The sequence below is a fragment of the Balaenoptera physalus genome (assembly GCF_965194825.1).
Source record: "Balaenoptera physalus genome assembly, chromosome: 9".
Lineage (NCBI taxonomy): Eukaryota > Metazoa > Chordata > Mammalia > Artiodactyla > Balaenopteridae > Balaenoptera > Balaenoptera physalus.
This window is the reverse complement of record NC_138888.1, coordinates 49857865-49879510: the sequence shown is the minus strand read 5'-3', so window position 1 is coordinate 49879510 and position 21646 is coordinate 49857865. Positions and strand designations below refer to the sequence as shown.

Here is a 21646-nt window from a genome sequence, read left to right as displayed (position 1 = left end):
TAAAAGTTAGAATAAAAGTGATGCTTTAGTGAAGGTTTAATGAATATTTCCTGGAAGAAATTAATTACCTGGAAGAAAACATGGACAATGAAATAGCAAACACTTGGATGGGTAGGTGTAAGAATTGCAACACTAGCAACAATTATAGAGACTCTACTTGAAGAATACTGTTTCTCAGAGTGTAGACTGAGAACCACCTGGAGATGGTATCACTTACTGAGATACAGAATTCAGAAGAAAGTAGTGTTTGGTTGAGGAAACCACAGTGAATTCAGGTATGGAGAAGTGAAATGTGAAGTGCCATCCAGGACAAAATATCCATCAGCAGTATTAACTTTGGGTCTCAAAGTGAGACCTAGGGAACACTGTTGCTATATTTCATCAAAGATGCAGGTTTTTCACATTTTTAACATCTCTGAAATAGGGCTATGTCTTAAAATCAATGACGTGTCATAGTTTAATTGGCGGCATTCTTTCTTAATGGATCATAAAATAACTGATGAAATACAGTGTAAACAAGGCAATTACTAAGGGACCTAAGAAGGAGAAGAGAAGATCCAGTGGAAAGAAGATTACATCTTAGCAGCTGGTTCAAAATTCATGTTATCAAATATTTATTTGATCAGTGGGTAAATAAAATGAATGAACTAGCAAAAGACTGCAATTTTACAAATACTATATATTCAGTCCCTGGTTCAAAGTCAGCACTTTTAGTAAGTTCCCCAGATGATACGCACATTAAGAATGAGAATTAGGGCTTCCCTGGTGGCGCAGTGGTTGAGAATCCGCCTGCCAATGCAGGGGACACAGGTTCAAGCCCTGGTCCGGGAAGATCCCACATGCCGCGGAGCAACTAAGCTCGTGCGCCACAACTACTGAGCCTGCGCTCTGGAGTCCATGCGCCACAACTGCTGAAGCTCGCGCAGCTGGAGCCCATGCTCCGCAGCAAGAGAAGCCACTGCAATAAGGCCGCGCACCGCAATGAAGATTAGCCCCTGCTCACCGCAACTAGAGAAAGCCAGCGCGCAGCAACGAAGACCCAATGCAGCCCAAAATAAACAAATTTATTTGAAAAAAAAAATGAGAATTAGTGGAGTCTGAGTTTATCTTGAGTATTTCAGAAACTACACTGTTCAGAGTGCGTAAACTCAGAGAAATTTAGCTAACCAAAAATATATACACGTGTGTGTATGTGTGCATGTATTTATATGCATGTATGTATGTGAATATATGATATACATTTTACATGTTTATACGTACACCTTCCATGTTCAAAGCCACTTTAATAATTGTAGAAACAATTTTCTCAACCTAAACACTGCAATTTTATCTGAAACTTAAAGAAGTCACAACTTGCAGCCAGAGTCCTTAGAGTGGCTTTTTAGTGACAAAGTGATAACTCCTTTGCTTTTACATCTTCCTATAACTGCAATAACTGTCTTCAGATGATTTTTTAGCTCCCCACATCCTACTCTCCAACCTTCAGCATTTTTGAGATCTGAGGGACTAACTCAAATCTCAAACATTTTGTATTTAAGTATGTGTTCTAGTATAGCACTAATAGAAATACATGAGGCATATATGTAATTCTTAATTTTCTAATGGCCACATTAAAAAGGGGATATTAATATAAATAATATATGTTCTAAAATATTCTTTCAACATTCAATTATTTTTAAAATTAATATTTTACTTTTCTCATACTAAGTCTGAGATCTGGTGTATATTTTACGCTTAACAGCACATCTCAATGCAGACACTAAATTTTCATCAAATATTTTACCTGTTTCACACAAAGTAGATTTACGCGCCTAAGTTGTTCCAAACAGACCTACTAAAAGAGTTTTCTAATAATTGAATCAAGTATAAGTTTTTAACTTAATTAAAAGTAAATATAATTTAAAATTCATGTCCTCAGTCATACTAGCCACATGCTAGATGCTCAGTAGCAACATGTGGCTGATGGTTACCACAGTGTCCATACAGTTCTGGTACCACTTTTTTACAGTGTCTCAAATACCCAGCTTTACTGCTTCATCTTCTGAAAAACATTTTAAGGTTGAAACTACTCATAAGATGTCTTATTTAAGCAATATAAATGTTCATATTTTTCTGTACTACATTTTGGATAGTTTCCTCAGGTTTATCTTCCAGTTCACTTCACAGTCTCTTCAGCTGTGTCTAATCTGCTGTTTAATTCATTAAACTCATTCCAATGACTATTTTTCCTTTGTGGTATGTCTATTTGTACTTTTTTATATCTACCTGTTCTTCATATGTCTTATTTTTTTATGGTTTCTATGTAGTCTTTTATGCCTTTAATCACATCAAATAATTTATATTATACTTTCTATAAGATTGTTATTCTGTTATCTCAAATTCTTGGACTGAAAATCCCAGTGTATAATGTGTCTGTTAACTCTATCTCATGGTGGGCCATTTCCTTATCAGCTGTAATTTTTTATTAGGAGTTCATCTTACGTGGGTCTTGTTTTTTGGAGGAAATACTTTGTAGTCCAAGTTGAAGAGTCCCTTTGAGTGGTTTTACATTTGCTTCTGCCATGTACCCCTGAGACATCACCCCCTAGAACCAGTTTTATATCTAAAATTTTCAGCTTATGGATTTCTTAACCATGTGATTGATTATAGGTTCAACTCCTTAAACAGGCTGAAGTTTTCAAATTCTCATGAGAAACTTTGATTTTCTCCAGAGCTATAGCAAGGGTAGACTTCCTTGTGCTCGGAGGAAGGGAGGTAGGGGTAGTTTTCAGAACCCTCTTCCATCGAGATTGTAGCCCTCCAAGGGTCCCACTGTTTCAAGTATCTCACTCAGTTCCAATCCTTTCCCCCAACACAACAGGCCTTATCTCTAATGCTCTAGGCCACTGGCCATCACTGGTATACTGAACTAGGACCACTGCCGTGTAGGTTCCTGCTCTACCTCTCTGGTTCTAGGGTCCCCCGAGCTTTTTGTGCCTGAAGATTTTTCTTTCTTGGGCATTCATATATGTACATATACACATACACATACATACATAGATAAATGCATACATATTCACACATATACATACAGAAGGATCACCATAAAGATATATACTTAATCTAGTATCTTTGGATATTGCCACTTTGTTAGGACAGTCTAAAAACACAGAAGTGTAAACAAGTGCAGTCTGAAACATTCTGATTTTTAGAACCTTGTGAGTTTAAGTGTGTTATCTAAAAAGGTACTTTACCTAAGGGCACTTCACTCGATGACTGGAGAGCCATCATAATGGATTCATCTTTTATCTGGGGCTTTTCTTCTGAATAAACATATCACTTGGATTCTCCTGAATTTATCCTAAGACTTTATAGCACACAAATCAAGAAATTACCTAACCACTGTCTAAGCCTTCTCTAATCACAAAATGCTAGAATAATGAGATTTTCAAGCTAGAAGAAACCTTAGAAATCAAATATTCCAACCTAAGATAAGAAAATAGGCCAATAAGGGTGATGAATTGCTTGGTATCACGCAGCTGGTTAGCATCAGGGTCAGAATCTTTCTCCCTTCATCCTGCTATCCTTTCTCTTCTACGTACTGCCACTTAAGTGTGTATTTTTAAAACTGTCAGATTTGTGTTGTAACCTTTGTGGCTTCCAGCTTGCTTTCGCTGAGGTAGTTTAAAAGATTGTATTTATTTCATCTTTTAGTAAAACAGAACCTATAGCTAAAGAGATTCTCAGAGCCTCTTCCATGAGAGTTAGACCTAATGGTAACTGTGCCCGAAAGGACTTTTCTTGGTCAGACTTCAAATATCCTGGAGAACATAATACCCTCTCTCACCTTGTTTTTACTCTTTGAACAACTACCTTAAATTTTTTTGTCCTAGAAAATCAATGTGATTTTAATCATTTTTGTAGAAATACCAGCCCCTGTCCTTTACATCATCATACCTTCTTTCTCTCATAAACTGAAAAATATTCTCCATGCTACTGTGAGTTGTGACCAAATACACTGACTCTAAAAAGTGTGTTTTCTGGGAATTGGTTAAAAAAAAAAAAGGACAATGAGGAATGAGAAAGGAAGATTGAGGTTTTATATCCTAGGGTACCTTCTAACGATACTTGAGCCTTTAATTATTATTGTATTTATTCTATTCAATTATTATATAGCTCTCAAGTCCCCAAGGTCAAGAAAGATCTTCAGGTTAGCATCCTTTAATCAGGAATGAGGACTATTGCAAGCAGTGCAATAAACAACCATGTCAAGAAAAGGACAAATTGTGCCTAAAATTAAATTAACCAAAATGAGAAATATTGGTCCATCTAAATTCCAAAGACATTTTTAATACCAGAAAAAAAGTCAATAACAAATGATGATGAAATAATTTCACTGAAAAATCCTATGTGAAATAGCTTTCTTTATATTCATATTCAACAATATTTATGGAGCACCTTTGACCTAGCAGGCTCCATGGTAGGCACTGGGGATACTGACATGGTCTTTACCCTAATGGAGCTTACGGTCTGCTGGGAAAGCCATTACACAAGCAGATCCATTAAAGTAAAAGGATCGTGAAGCGGGGGAGAATAGAAGACATTGTAAGGAGACATAGCTGGGGGCCTTCAATAAGGGAGTCCCTGAGAAAACGATGTTTGATCTGACACCAATCCTTGAGAAGTAATACTTTCTTGTACAGATAACTAATAGCTTATTTTTATTGATACATAATTGTGGTTTCTCAGTAATGCTGTGGAACCCACTTGGACTTTTGGTTATTATATATACCCACCTAGGGGCGATGTCAAAATATCCAATGACCGGTAACGCATGACATAGAGCAGTTAGAATAGAAGCTAAACACAGGGATGGGGAAGGGTCCTGAAGGATGCCTATTGTGCTGTGCATTAATTGCTTGATCTTGGGGCGGTCTGGGGGTCTTGTGGGAGGCAATGCAGTGGAGGAGAACCTCTGGAGGACTGAGGACCACAGTCATTCACCAACTCAGCTCCCTGGTACATACTGATTGCATATCTGTCCTATATATACTGAGTTTCTCTATTAAAATAGTCTAGATTAGAATCCAAACTTTGCAGGAAAAAAAAAACCCTTATTACTTCAGACAATCTTATTGCATAAAACCAATCACTAAGAAAAAACTTAAAATATTTTATATGAGAATATGAATTGCTAGTTTTACACAGCAATTAGTTTTAACAAGTGTTGGGAACTAGCATTTCTCCATACAGTGCTAAATATAAAGTGTGACAATATTAAGCTTGTTTGATTTACTTTTCTTAAGGACAGAAATACAATAAAATTAAAGAATTTCTATAATTTCTAAATTTAAGCAGTTTAAGAATATCTCAAATCTTTGGATTACGATTTCATGTGATAAGTAAAGTTCAAATACCTCTTTAAATGTAAGAAAAAGGAACATATTTTAGCATACAATTAAATGCACTGAATTCACAAAGAACCAGCAATTGGCTAGTACAAAAAAGAATTATGTTATTGCTTAAAAGGCAAAATAAATTTATCTCCAAAAGAAGAGAATTATATTACGTAATTGAGCTTGTAGGTATCTACCATTGTATAGTCAAGTAGAATAATTTGTTTAAATGAGGCCTTCATTTTTCATCTGGAGAAATATGACGACGAGGCTGGCTCCCTGGTATTAATTCAAGCTTTGCAAAATCCAAACATGTAATACTTAGGAAATGCAAAATCTTGTACTGTATTTACTATATACTAAAATCTTATAGTCAAAGCAGAAATGCTTACATGAATAACTGATTTGGACTAAACATTGTAAATTCATGAATTTGCTTTTGTTCTACCCTGATGTAAATACTAGTGGACCTTCAGTCAATTCTAACAGAAGTTTGTTTACCTCTTCCTGGCTCACTTCATTTGAACTATGTCAAATAGTTACAAAAATTTATATGATAACCTATTATAACTGTGTCAAATACAATCACTCTAAGAAAAGGGAGAATGGGAAAATTGTTTTTCTTTGACTTTAATCTCAAATTGTGATTTACCACAACCTTCTGCTAAAAGGTTGACCTCTGGATTTCTTACATCCTCATATGTCTTTCATCCAAAAAGGAACAGTTTTTAAGATCATTTGAAAAGAGCATTATTAAATTTCTATTTTCAGATTCATTTATGAGCACTGCTCTGGTAGGAGTTAATTAAGAGATGTATGTCACAGATATTCACATCTGAGCTCACATATCTGCAGATCAAAGGCGAGTTTGAAACAAAGGAAACTTACACTACACTTCCAAGTGACTGGGCCTTTCCTAAAATCCAGGAGCAAAGTGCAGCATATTGGGACCAGCGAGGGCCAAGAGTCACTTCCAGGACTTGCAAGATCTTTCCTGGCAACCTGAATATATTGAAAGAGAAGCTGTTGGGATCCCATATTTTTTCAGTAAGCCTCCATTTGGTGGGCACATTTTAATTAAGTAGATTGTTTAAATTAAACCTGCATGCTACAAAAGTGATCCCAACTCTTAACAGATTTGCAGGTCTGGTCTTAGTATATTTGTAGGCTTTTCTTCCCATTTACTAATAGGGAGGCAAAAATATGTCCTTACGTTTGTCAAAGGCTATTGAAGCACACGGTGGAGGGGCCCTGCATGGGCTTTGGGATCTGGCAGTCTGAGATATGGATTCCTGCTTCACCATTTGAATAATCTGAATAAGCTATTTAACCTCTCAGAGTTTCCTTACCTGTATAACTGGAAAAATTACACTTCCTTATAGGACTGTTTGGAGCATTAGGAATAATCTATGCACAGTACTGGGCACATAGTAAGCTCTCAGTGAGTAGCAGCTCCTGATTTTGTATGTTTGTTTTTTGTATTTTGTTTGTGTTGTTTTTGTGGTGCTCCTGGCACCTAGGGGGAGGGCCCGGGATGCTGCTAAACATCCTACAATGCACAGAATGGCCCTCCCTCCCCCAACAAAGAATCACCCAGCCCAAAATGGAAATAATGCGGAGGTTACAAAACCCTGGCCCACACAATAAGCATAATAATTCTAGAGGCAGGGAAACCACAGCAACAGTCAGAATATTCATCACAAATTTCAAACTCTCCATGAAGGGAATGAAGGACAGTCTTAGAAAAAATCATAAAATAAGTACAAATAACAATTGAACAGGCTGCCTAGTAGGTGGGTGTGGGTGGGTGTGTTTGTGATTTATTTTGAGTTTGTCTTTATTTTTTTCCTAACAGTACTTCCATTCTTGCTTCAGATATATATAGTGTGATGAAGTCAATGTTCTGCACCACCAATCCGGAATAAATGGTAACCTGTCCTGTACAAAGGGGGCTTTCAGTAATGCCATTAATCTTCAATCCCATGAATTAAAAATCTTGGTATGAGTGTGAATACATCTAAAACCTAGTCATACTAGATACTTAGGATTAGTATACTTCATACCTTGGTGTATAAGAAGGGTTAAAAGTTTTAATGTATAAAAAGATCTGTGTTTACTTTAGTGTATAAAATTTTTATTAAAAAATGAAAGATAATCTGTGATATAATCCAAACAGGACTGAAGTTAACTTTGTTTTGGAGGCTACACCATGCAAACTAACAGTAAAAACCACTTTTGAGTTTGATAAACTTTTTGTACTTTTGAAATACCTAGGGAGATTGAAAGCAACTAAACTGTTATTTAAAATCAAACTTATTCAAGCTGGTCCTCTCTCCTCAATGACTTTTATTAGTGTACTATAAGTTTTAATATTAAAAACCTCATTTATATTTTAAAAAATCATCACTACTAATTCAGAAAGTCTTATTCCCTTTTGAACCCAAGTTAGTAAGATGATATAACTCTATTGTATTTTGGTTCTCACCTGAGGAATGATATTTTCAAACCACTGCAAAAAGCAAAAAGCCAACCCAGGGAATGTCTGGGGTGGAAGGAGATAAAACAATGGGGAGAAGGAATCGAGGTCTAGTAGTAATCAGTATTTTATGCTCTCCCAAAATTTCTCAAATGAACAGTGTATGTATTCCTGCTCTCTTGGGATATAAAAAATACCAGAAGATGTACTTAATTTATAATAAGGTAATAATTTGATTTATTTTTATACTATTTAATTAATTTATTTGAAATAGGATTTTTGAAAATCATTTGTAGGCGTAAATGTCTAATCCTGTAAACAGAAATGATAGAGATTGAACTACTGAGAACATGCATTATCTGCTTAATTAAAAAATACATACAAAAAGGATTGGTATTACCAAAACACACTGTATCTGTCCCAGGAAAGAGAGAGACTCTGGCCCTCAGGCCACAGGCTTACAATGAATGCCAACTGGCAGCAAGGAAAAACTTAATCTTGGAGATAATATAAAAAAAAAAAAAAAAAGATTTGATACCATAGGCAAGTTGGAGGTTGAGAAATCAGGTTTGAAGACACCCAAGTTCTGCTTTGTGTTTAGTTTCATAGGAACAGAGGGGATTTAAGGCTGAGCATGAAAAGAATCCTGAGTTGAGTAACTTGATACTCTAGTCTTTTTAACTCAGTTACAGAATTTGGTGTGTCTGAGTTCCCAGAAACCAGAATCAGTGGTTCTTATAAAGTCACAGCATGGCCTCAGCAAAAACTGAGGAGGAATAATTGAAATCTACAAGGCTGTAAAGAATGTTATTGACACAGTGAACAAGAAAATCCTCGAAGAGGTGAGTTAACATCAAATGAAAGGCCCTATTTTAAACAGCAGACTACACATTTAAGGATCTCCTCAACCCAGTAAAAACAGAAACGTGATATAATTTCTTTTTCATGGTGGTAAATTTATGGATTACAGATACATAATTAATTTTAGGGAAAACTGAGATAAGTGTGGGATTATCTTCCAAGCTGAAATGAAGGAGGACAAGCATCCCCACTCTGTCAGAGGCAGACAGGCAAAGAGCCTGGGTTTGGGCAGATGGAGGTTGACTGCTGTGGCACTCCTGTGTCCATCCCCTCAACAAGTGTTAACTGTTCCCCTACCATGTGTGAGATGCCAGGCTACATGTACCACAAAGGCAATAACACAATCCCTGCCTCAAGCAGGTCACAGGCTAGTGGGAGACTGGACAAGTAAACTGGAATAACTAGAATCATGGGCATGATCCACGCTGCAAATATTTCCTTGAGCTCTTGATGAGCTCCTGCATCCTATTTCCATCTTGTATTCACCCAACTCAGAGTATAACAGCTACTCGCATTGAAAATATCTTTCTTCAAGAATAGCTGAGGTTTAGATAAATCTTTGTAACTGTGAAAAAGCCTGAAATCCTGTAGTTCTAACTCTTTGAGGAGGCTGTACCAGAACCGCACAACACTGCTGTCACTGCCACTGACCTCAAAGCCAGGCCAGTGGAGATGGATCTCAAAGATGAGCTGTCCAATTTGTTCAAGGACATTTTCCAGAATAAGATTTTCCAAAACTTTCCATTCTGCGCTTTCCAGATCTGCTTTGAGAACATCAATCTGTAACAAAATGATGAAATGAGATTAGCAGAGTCAATAAACATTGTTAAAAATACCACTGATATCAGGAGCATCACTGTGTAGCTACCTCCCAAGAAAGCAGAATTTTTCAAATTTTAGAGTTAGGAGTCTTTTTCAAATGGTCACTTATGACATGAATTTCTAACCTCACGCCACACCAAATGTTAATATACAAATAATGAAATACCAGTCAGAAATCATGATGGACCCTCTTACTCTCTGCCCAGTGGGAATGGATGTCCAAGAAGGAGATGCTGGAGCATGTGTATCACAAAGCACCATGCCCACAGCCTCTCCCCAGCAACCTATATGCTGCTCAGAGGAACCCAGCCATGTCCTGGCAGAATGGTGGCCTGCAGGGAGGGACTGACAAAGGGCCGCTGCCTACAGGAACCAACTCAAAAAACCTTACCCCCCACCAACTTCATCAGGATTGGAAGCCAAGGAAAGAGTTCTCAGGTATCTGAATTCTGGACTTGAAAAAAAAAATTATTAACATTATTCCATGATTTCTTTAAAAAGTATATACCAGTACAGTGTTCTAAAAAAATTTCTAATAAAACCATTCTCTGTTCATTTAATGAATACAAGTTCACATTCCAGGTGAAATGGAACATAGGAAGAAGAGTAGGATGGGAGAGATTTTGCAATTAATCAAGCTATGAGAAGCAGCCCCTTTCTGCTGACTTTGCACAAAATCCGTTAGAATAGCAGAATACCAAATACTTCCAGAAAGCAATGAAAGCTAATTACTTAAGGAGTGCTTCTTTGCTCCTGGCACTATGCTAAGTGCTTCACCTCGCAATATTCATTTACTCCTCTCAACAACTCTACAACGGTGTATCCCTATTTAAAGCTGAGAAAACCAGACTCAGAGATTAATCCATCCTCAGTCACACAACTTGAGAGACAGTGGTGAACTCTGAACTGAGTCTGTCTACGTGTCCCATGTTCTTAACCACGACATGATGTTGAATTCCCATAAACCACAAGAGGAAAAATGGTAACTCAGAGTTCCTAAAAGGCTTTGGTTTGGAAAATAAGGTGCTATTGGAGAGGGAGTAAGGGTCAGTGAGTACAAGTACTATTATCAGCATCGCCATTTTACACTGGAAAGCAGAGCACCTTCCAGCTTCAAGAATCACTTTCCACATACATTATCTCAGCAAAACAGCCCTATAGGTAAGCAAAGATTTGGTAAAAATGACTTTTCTGCTGCCAAGAAATGGAGGGGGAAGTTAAAGGGGATAATCTGACCACATAGAGGAAGGCTGGCACATTCAGACACAAACTGGAATAATTAACATGCAGGGAATCACTGCAATAGAGCAAAGCCTATAGTTCCAAGAGGTGACAGCAAAACCCTAAACAGCTCTTCAGGAAGCTGCTAACTGAAGTCACCAAAATCCTACCCATGAAAGTGAAGTATCTTTGACTTTTCAGAAGGATGAATAAGAACCAAGGCCAATCCTGCCCCAGCCTCTCCTTTCTCTCAGTGCATGTCTATTTGACAAGCTTCTCATTTGCAGCTGAGACATGAGGCTCTCAGTGAATGGTAAAATTCCTTGCGTCATTTCAGAGTTGACTGGAGGAGATGCATAGAATTCAGATATAATTGACCCAAGAAAATGGTCTTTGCCCAGCATACTGAGACCCTGCAGGAGAGGCTTTCACTCACTTGCCTTGGATAGTACCTCCTGGTCCACCAGGGAAAGAGTGATAGTAACAACCCCAAGAATATCAGGAGACCTTAGAAAAGGCTAGATATCCATAAACCAGCTTTTTTGTTATTGTTGTTGTTCAATGGTTCCAAAATCAAAGGGAAAAGTTTAAAAAAACAAAAACAACTTTCTTTTCTAAAAGGAAGCTAGCAAAGGCAGGTTCCATGTGAACATATACAAGGCTGAAATAATTCTCGTGAATTGGACACAATAGAGTTAATTCACTCTTTTTTTAATCTCTGCTGCCCTGGCGCATCCTTGGCTTTGTTTAATCTTCAAAGTTTTTAGCAGAATATTCCTGAATTAGGGTAATTAGGCTGCCAAAAGAAATACTAAATCAAAACTTCACAGAATTTTTTAACTTATACAGAAAATATCCAAAACTCAAAATCAACATTTGTTGTGTCATTTCACATAGTCCAGAATCTCTTAGGTTTCTTACAGGTTTATTTTTTACCATGGCTTTCTGTGAGTTTGGATATATTGAATGTGATCAATAAATCAAAGTATTAGAGGGGCAGAGTAAACTTAATCAGCCTAAAATTGGCCTAAAAATTATATTGGTGAAGTGTAGAGGAATATACTTAACATATTTTTTCAATCATATTTTTAAAATAAGCTATCAATCAGAAGTTATGAGCAACTGGACTAGAGCCCACGAGCCACAACTACTGAGCCTGCATGCCACAACTAATGAAGCCCGCGCACCTAGAGCCCATGCTCCCCAACAAGAGAAGCCAGCGCAGTGAGAAGCCCGCGCACCGCAACGAAGACCCAACACAGCCAAAAATAAATAAATAAATAAATAAATTTATAAAAAAGAAGTTATGTGCAATTGGATAAAAACAAATTAGGCTAAGTCATAGCAAATATATGCTTTCTTTAGAAATTCAATTTTCATTTGCAAAATGCTAGTCTAACTAAAGAGCAAAAAGTATTTCAAACATGACCACACTCCCCTGCCCCCTTTTGAATCCAGTGACTGAAAATTCTCCACTTCAATCAGAATTATAAAGGTTGATCTAAATTATGCAGCCCAGGGGTAGTAGAGCACTGAGGAAGACATAGCTCTTTCCTATTTTCCAGCCTTAGTGCACAGACAGCCAAATGCGGTGAATAAAACACGGTTTTCTCTTCCAGTGTGCTTTTTCTATTTCTTGCATTTCAGAATGTTCTATTACCACAACTATTTTGCAAGTGTAATTTCTATTATTACTGCGTAATGTACCCAATATTATTGTTATTATAAGATGCTAAACATCTCTGAATAAGGTATGCCACTTTTAAGATTCTAATATCAGCTTTCAACAATTATGGCACTAAAAATCATGCAGATTATTATATCGGAATAATCAAATGCCAATCCTAATACAGTTAGGTTAAATCAGGTTTCTTGAGAAAAACAACTAAATGTTAGCTCTCTGTAAACTCTGGAATAACTGAGGACATATTCTCAAAGGAAGTAGATGAAGCAACCTATTTGGTATAAATTCAGAGGCATTCAAGTAGTCCTCCCATCAAAGTTATCTCCTTTTCTTTGTGCCTGAAATATATAATAAATCACCTTTTACAGAACTTTTTGAGGAAATGAGAATTTTAATTTTAACTGGATTAAGATGTGAGGCCATCTGGCAGCTTCCTCTTCATGGGCACAGTTTATCCTGTGTTCATCCACCCAGAACTGCAGAGATGAGCGGTAAGGAGGGTAAGGTGCACTGGCATGGGTATTAGTTTGCTAGGACTGCTGTAACAAAGTACCACAGATGGTGTGGCTTCAAAAATAGAAATGTGTTGTCTCATATTTCTGGAGGCTAGATGTCCAAAGTCAAGGTGTCCAACACTGTTGGTTCCTCTGAGAGCTATGAAGGATACTCTGTTTCATGCCTCTCTCCTAGCTCCTGGCGGTTTGCTGGCAATCTTTAGCATTCCTTGGTTTCTTCATCTCTCTGATCTATATCTTCACCTTTACACCATGTTATTCCTGTGTATGCATCCAAATTTCCCCTCTTTATAAGAACACCAATCATATTGGATTAGGGACCCACCCTACATCATTATGACCTCATTTAAACTAATTACATCTGGCCTGACTCTGACTCTATTTCCAGTTATGATCACATTCTGAGGAACCAGGGGTTGTGACTTCAACATACGCGTTTTGGGAGGACACAACAGTGTTTGAAGTAACTACTGCTATAGAGCTTTGGCAAGTATGTGTCAGGAGCCAGTCTTCTGGGGCCAGTGCCTAGGGAAAGTGTCCTGTACCAGAGATCCAAGGGCAAGCAACTATCTGAGGGAATTATGGATGTTGTCCTGCTGGCGCCTACATCAGCCAACGCTGACAGCTCCAATCTTGCTAAGTGTCAAACCCAAGGCAGATCAACAAGCCTCCAAAGCCAATTAAAACCATCATCATGAAACTCCTTTGCTTCATTCCCCGGGTCTTTCTTGGCCACACAACCAGGCCCAGGGGGGCGGCTCCTGTTTGGCACCCTCCTGTCCCCCAGCCCATCCCTCTCCCTCCTCTGGAACTCCTTCAGGCAGTCAGTGTCCTCATGCCTACAGCTCCCCACCTGAGGCTTCTCCCCTTCAAGGGGGTTCTCCAGCAGGACAGGAAGATTTTGTCACATGCCTGCTAACTCTCAAGAGGGCAAAAGTGGAAGCTGCAACACCAGCATCATTTCGGCTGCATTCTATTGGCCAAAGCAAACCACGAGGCTAGCCCAGATTCAAGGGGAGATGAAACAGATGCCACTATTGAGGGGAGGAGTGGCATACACAGAAAGGAGGAGAGAGTCATTGTTCACAGCCATGTCTGCAGATAATTGACCCCCAATGACTGAAAACAATATTATTTTATATACAAATCCATGAATGAACTACAGTATTACCATAGACATGAGCCTTAAATGGACACAAGCAACACTCCAGGAAAAATGAATAATAAAGCCTTTATTCATCAGAATATTATTAAAGAAGGGACATTAGGGAATTCCCTGGCAGTCCAGTGGTTAGGACTCTGTGCTTTCACTGCCGAGGGCCCGGGTTCAATCCCTGGTTGGGGAACTAAGATCTCACAAGCCTCGCGGTGCAGCCAAAAAAAAAAAAAAAAAAAAACGAAGGGACATTAATTAAAACATGGTATTTTCTGTTAGATCTGACTTTCCTTGGAAGTTGACAGAGAACCTGGGATATCCAATGGATTAAAGATGACTAATAAGGAAAATTCTGAAAAGAACAAGTAAATATGTATAAGTCCTAGATATATTAGTCTACTAGGGCTCCTATAACAAAATACCACAGACTGAGTGACTTAACAACAGAAATTTGCTTTCTCACAGTTCTGGAGGCTGGAAGTCCAAGATCAAAGTGTCAGTAGGTTTGGTTTCTCCTAAGGTCTCTCTTCGTGGCTTGCTGAAGGCTGCTTGCTCACTGTGCTCACATGGCCTTTCCTCTGTATGAGCACTCCTGGTATCCCTTCCTCTTCTTATAAGGACACCAGTACTATTGGATCAGGGCCCACTCTTACAAGTTCATTTAACCTTAATTACCTCCTTAAAGGCTCTATGACCAAACACAATCATATTGAGGGTAAGTGCTTCAATTTGTGAATTTGGGGGGGGACACAATTCAGTCCATAACAGATATAAAACAGGTATTTTTGCTGTACTTTATTTAGAGGCAACCAGTATCTCTGCACAAAGAGTTTTAAAATACATCCCTGTTACTGCTATGGCAGCCCGGTTGCTGGAGAGGGCCAGCAGTTCTTCCTGCATAACTAATGGCTACTCCAGTTCTGGGTAGTAAAAATGTGAGCCATCTAATTAATTGAAGGTGAGTCATAGACACTGTGGCAGATTTTATTTTCCAAAGATGGTCTCACCATTAACGCCCATCTCACATGCTTTTCTACAATATGGCCTTGACCCTCCTCCCATCAAGAGATGAAGTTGATGTCTCCTCCCCAGGGATAGCTTCTTGGGGTGCAACCTACACAGTCACACCAGGCCCTGCACTTAAAAGGGCTCAACACTTGGTTTAATGCTCTGTTGTCACTGACTTGAATTTCTTAATACGTTTTGAACAAAAGACCCTACACTTTCACTTTGTACTCAGCCCCACAAATTCTGTATCCTGTCCTGTGATCCTCCCCTTGAATCTTGATGGGCTTGTGACTAGGGACTACTAAAGTCTGGTAGAAGTGACTCTAGGTGACATTCAAGCACAGGCCATAAAGGTGATGCAGCTTCTCCTTTGGTCACTGGTACTCTTTCTCTTGAAAACTTTAGCCACCATGCAAGGTGTCCAAGTGCCCTGAGGCCACCATGCTATGAGTCCAAACTAGCCCTTGCAGAGAGACCACACGAAGAGACTCATCAATATGAAGAGAGTGATGCCTGACTGACCCCAGTTGCTCCAGCCAGCATCTGACTACAACCCGATAAGAAATCCTGAGCCAGAACTGCCCAGAAAAGCCCTTCCCACACACTGACCCCCAGAAACTGGGAGAGATAATAAAATGATCAATTGCTGTTGTTTTAAGAAACTTAAGTTTTGAGGGTGACTCATTATGTGACAGGAAATAACTAGAACAGAGACCAAGTGCTGTTTATGCAAGTCTTCTTTTGAAACATCACAAGTTACTTGTACAGTGTCAATACTATATTTTCCAAAGCTGTGACTTCTAGAAATTAATGTATATTTAACCAAAGATATTTTCTTATTAAAAAACCAGTACATAGTCATTATTTAAAAATTAAAGCTACAGATAAGCAAAAAGAAAAAGAATTAAGATACACATCATCTAGAGTTTAAAAACAATTAACTTGAACACCTGGTATATTTCTTGTTAAACATTTTTCTTTGCCTTAAACACACACACACACACACACACACACCCACAGATTACAGTCTACATGGGCATAATTCAAATACACATGTTGTTTATAAAATTAGAATTACACTGCTTTCAAATTTGCTTTTTAATGTAACAGGCCATGAATATTTTTCCAGGCCAATAAATTTTCATCTAAAATGTTCTCTCAAACAGCATCCTTGGGAACTTTCATAAGAATGTGATGGAGGTGAGTAAGGCCCCTGCAGGCGTGAGGGAGATGTGGAGGAGGCTCCAGACCTTCTGCCTCGATTCAACAGGAGCAGCTCCCCTTTTCCCTCTTTTACATGCTTGGAATCCCTTGCAAATTTTTGCTTAAGAAAGAGCTTTCCTGCCTAAGAAAAAAAGAATTTGGAAGCCTCCATCTATAACTTGTTTTTTTAACAATTTTTATATTGGTTTAATTTACTTAACCAAATCCCCCTTCTGATGGTCGTTTAGGTTCTTTCCAACTGGATGATGTTACAAACTGACGTGTTCAACCAACTTGCAGCTAAATATTTAAGTGTGTTTGATTCCTTCCTTAGAAGAAGAACACTCCCAGAAGTAGAGTAGCAGGTTCAAAGCATAGGCACAGTTTACACCTTTAATAATTCTACTAACCAGTAACCCCTTCCTGTCCCTGCTCTTGAGAAACTGAGGACAAACCAGGTTGCCCTAAGGTGGGAAGCACGGGCAGGCAGACCACAAAAGGCTCCTCCACTGTTAACAGCCCAGTCTACACTTGTTTTCTTACCCTGAAGCCACATGACACTCTGGAGCATTCCTAAACAGACCTATACTTTTATGTCCCAGTGATTCTCTAGATAAGACAAAAACCTGCATGCCATTTAAAGAAAGAGAAAACAAGACAAATCAATTTTAACTAAGTACATGTTAAACTGTTTTTATATAACTTTTTATTTAAAACATTTTAATAAAAAAATGCGTTATCTATTGTTCTATATTAAATCTTTAAAAGGAGATAGATTCTTCTTTCCACCCAGAAAATGTGTATTAAAGCTTCAAACTGGCTATTACCATCCCTCATAAAGCTAATTAATCATTATATTAGTCAAAATCCGTGGCTAAGAGCCAAAACTATTTAACACCAATAAAATGTCAATATTAACCATACAGCTTATCAATCGACTAACACAGAACAAGGGACTTCCCATTCATACCAGAATTGACCTGCAAACACAGCTGCTTGCCTCACTATGGGCAGTCTGGTTTTGAGGCCAGAATCAGATACTACATATATGGCATTTACAGATACATCTCACATTTTGTAAAAGATAGATTCCTGAAAAAGAGTGTGGAAATTGGTTTTTGTAATTAGGCTCTATTTTTTAAATTATTATTTATTTGACCACTCATTGAGTTATTTATAAATATTTTTAAATTAATTTCTCAGCAATTACTTACCACCCCAACAATACATGCTGCATTCATTCTCCATATTCACCGTGGTTTAGGTCAATATTCAATCATAATTTTAAAATTATTTTATCAATACAACTTCTTCCTGGCTTTTAGTTTAATTATGAAAAGTTGTTATTTAATGATTGAAGCAAGGTAAATCCAGGCTTTTATATACTGTCTGCTTAAAGCAAGATATATCTGCACCTACAAAATTAAAAGCTGAACACATTAGAAAGAGGATCTTGTTTTTGTAGAAAAATACAAGAAATTTACCTTAAATGAACAAGAGGATTAAAAGTCTCCTTAAAAGCCTTAAACCTTAAACACACTAAATCAGGCCCAATTATCATTGTTGGCTGGCAGAAATGTAACATTACAGGATTTTTGCTACCACTACAGAAAGGGGGAGATAAGACTTGCCCTGCATAGTATGGGAAATATGAAGGGTCACTCTAAGCTAATGTAGGAGCAATTCTGAACTAATAATAAAAGAAAATGATTTTTATGTAGTAATCAGCTCACAGAAGTGACCTCTGCAAGGATCAACACTCTGTAAATGAATTTTAAAGGAATTAAGGGAAACATTTACAAACACTTTTTTTTTTGCCAAATCTCTAGCCTATTCCAAAGGAGTTAACCTGAAGCTGCCGGGCAAGAACATTCTGGGCTGGGTGAGGTCATATAACATGTAGCCCCAGAAACCTAGGTCAGAGACAGGAAATGGGTGAGCTGGTGACAAGTCAAGAAGTCAGCAGGGCTACTGGTGACATGCAACAGCAAGGAACCAAGCAGCGCAAATTTAGGCAGGATTGAGGTGGCAGCAAGGGACCTGGCCCAGGGCAGAGTCAGGCAGCACCAAGGACAGCACCAGGCAACTGCTTTAATTTCCATCAGCACAAAAAGTTCTATTGGACAGTGCTGCTCAGAGTATCACATGCGTCAGAATCAGCTGGAGGGCTTGTGAACACACAGGTTCTGATTCAGTGGATCTGGAGTGGGGCCTGAGTATTTACATTTTTACCAGGAGCCCAGCTGATGGTGATGTTACTGGTCCAAGGATGACACTTTGAGAACCACTGGACCACACATCGGACTTGGCCGATGACACTGGGTGAGCTTTTCATGGTGTGTTTGCAAAGAACTCGGCCTCAGCACAGGCTGGGTTCTCCCCCTTCTCATAAACAGATGCAGAAAGTATCGACGCACTGGTAGGGACTTCCCTGGTGGTCCAGTGGTAAAGAATCCGTCTTCCAATGCAGGGGACATGGGTTCAATCCCTGGCTGGGGAGCTAAGATCCCACATGCCGCAGGGCAACTAAGCCCACATGCCACAACTACTGAGCTTGTGCGCCTCAACAAGAGAGTCCACATGCCGCAAACTACAGAGCCCATGCACTCTGGACCCTGCACACCACAACTACAGAGCACACACGCCCTGGAGCCCGCATGCCACAACTAGAGAGAAGCCAGCACGCCACAACGAAGAGCCCGCGCCACAACGAAAGATCCCACACGCCTCAAGGAAGACCCCGAGTGCTGCAACTAAGACCCCATGCAGCCAAAGAAAAAAAAAAAGGGAGAGAGAAAGAAGGTATCTACACACTGGTCATCTTTGGCTTGGGAAGATGTTTCCAACACCAGATGTTTTCTTAATTAGGATACAGTTAGGTCAGGGTTTCGTAAACACATCACCAAGGTGTTGATAAGGCTTGTACTCTTTGACTGTGTACAGAAAAATGTGTGTTTATTTCCATGAACACTTTTCTAAGAAAATTCTAGTCCCTGGGACCTTGGCTCTGGGACCAATTGCCTTATCACATGGGTCTAGGGCAGGTTGTTTAGCCTCTCCTACCACAGGGCTTTCTTGAGGTCAAAGGAGAAATGCACATAACTCATAGAAATGCACGGCACCTAACAGAGAGTACGTGCTCTGTTTGTGGTAGCTGTTATTATTTTCACGAATTCTCAGCCATAACCCCTTCATTGCCCCTGCCTCAGTTAAGATTATCTTGTTTAAGCTGATATCAAAATGTGCCTTCTCTGCACCATAGCAGCTATGCCTGGGGAGATGACTCAGGGCAAGAATTAAAATTTGGTACAGGAAATACACAGAGGTATTTCAAACATGATAGTAAAAAACCATCTCTATATAGCACATTGGCAGCTGAAATTGAAAACAGTTTCTTCAATGGCACTTCCATCTGACAAGAGACAAAAGAGGTATAATCCCTATGCCCTAGACTGGACTATAAGCTCCATGAAGGCATTAACTTATTTATTTTTGAATCCACAGCTTCTAGCCCACTGCCAGGGACAATCAAATATAGTTGATAGGTAGATAGATGGATGAATGGACAAGTGAATAGATGGACAGGTGGATGGATAGGAGAATGGAGAGATGGTTAAATGGACCTCCCAGGATCCAGGTTCTGGAAGATTAGAGCCAGTAGTGATATATGAATATCTGGGCCACTTCCTCATTTTCTAGACAAGGAAAACTGAGGCCTAAGAGGCTAAATGATTTGTCTAAGATCACAAATTAATTAATCAGTGGCAGATATTCTACATCACTCTCTGCTCTGAGTCTTAGATACACATACACATACATACACACACACATCCATTAACATTTATCACGCATTAATACAGCTTTGAGACGAGTCTACAACTCTAAGCTTTATTTTCCTTGAGACTTAAGGACTAGCGAAGTGTTTTATTTAATGACTGCTACAATATTTGAGAAAGAAGCATGATTCCTTTCTTCTCTCAATATCCCTCTCTGCCAAGAATCACTTTGCACCAGAAGTGCCCAGAAAAGCATAATCTGGCATTTTCTAAATTTATTTCTGATCAATACCAGCTCACCACTAAGAATATTAATACAAATTCAGATCCTATAAAATGTTTTTCTCTTAGTATAGAAAAATAGCAATATATACTATTGTTTAATTTAAAGGGAAACGTAGCATGGCAGAGGTATCACTTGCACACATATCCATTCCTTCTTCTTTCTCAATAACAAAACCCTGATTTCTAGCTGATCACATTGCTGCCCAGATAAAAGACTGTATTTCCTAGTCTCTCTTATGGCTGTGTGGCCATGTGGCTAAAATCTGACCAATGATATAAAAGTAAAATTGTCATGTGGGATTTCCAGTAAGTTCCCTTAAAGGAAAAGGCTGTACTTAGTGCTTCCTCCATCCCTTTGCCTGGAGTGAGAATGTGATGGCTGGAGCTGCAGCAGCAATACTGGACCACGAGGAGAAAGATTACACCCTCAGAAGAAAGACGAGCTGGATGAAGCTCAGATCCCTGATGATTATGGAGTCTCTATACAAGACTTGTACTACATACCTCTAGACTTCTCTTATGTGAGAGGAAGAAAATTTTCCTACTGTTTAAGCCACTATAATTTTTTTTCACATGTAAGTCAACCTAATTTTAAATACATTCAACATATTCTAGTATTCTTAGCTGCTAATAAAGAGTGGTGTCCCTGTTGAAAAATTTATTTAGGATTGAAGTCTTCTGTGAAGAAGTAGTTAGTGGCAGTGAAACAGACCAGGAATCCATGCCTGCTGGAAATTAACTTATTCAGCACTTCCTGAATTGGTATGCAACTTTCTAATTCTGGAATTACTACTCTTCCTCTAGATTCCCTACATATTTCCTTCTGGCCTCCTCCTCCTTTGCTCCAAAACCATGGCAATTCCTCTCCTTCCAGAATTCTCATGACCACCACATTGCACTCTCCCTTCCTCTCTTAGCGCAGAAATTTACAATGCATTAATAAAATGGATCTGCAAAATCACACCTGGTCAGTTCTTTTAGCCTGAAAAATCTAGGTTTGAGGCATCACGTTAATGAAGTTAGTACTATTCTTTATCTGTTCTATACATTTGAAATTCTAGTATATGCTTAAGAAGCCAGATACTGACTTATTATTTTGACCATTCAATGAAATCTACACATTTGTATATTTTTATTGAAAGCACAGATGCTTTCTCTCGAAGAATCAAAGCAAAATTCAGTCAGTCCTCAACTGGAGCAAGAAAATAAAGATATCTTTAGTCTTATAATGCTCCCATAATAACATTCACTTTAGGCAATTTTA

General features: G+C 38.6%; 1 protein-coding gene across 9 annotated transcripts in view; it reads right to left on the bottom strand.

Moving 5' to 3' along the window:
- METTL24 (methyltransferase like 24) overlaps positions 1 to 21646 on the bottom strand; it is a 174831-nt gene that overhangs the window by 53482 nt on the left and 99703 nt on the right. For 6 of the 9 annotated variants that reach the window (XM_082475389.1, XM_082475388.1, XM_082475387.1 and 3 more), the window contains exon 5: positions 9364 to 9492. In XM_082475389.1, coding sequence (XP_082331515.1) covers positions 9364 to 9492 — 129 coding nt within the window. Of the gene's footprint in view, positions 1 to 102; positions 9493 to 21646 lie in introns of those variants that run through there. The other 3 variants (XM_082475390.1, XM_082475394.1, XM_082475386.1) reach the window with 3 other exon arrangements.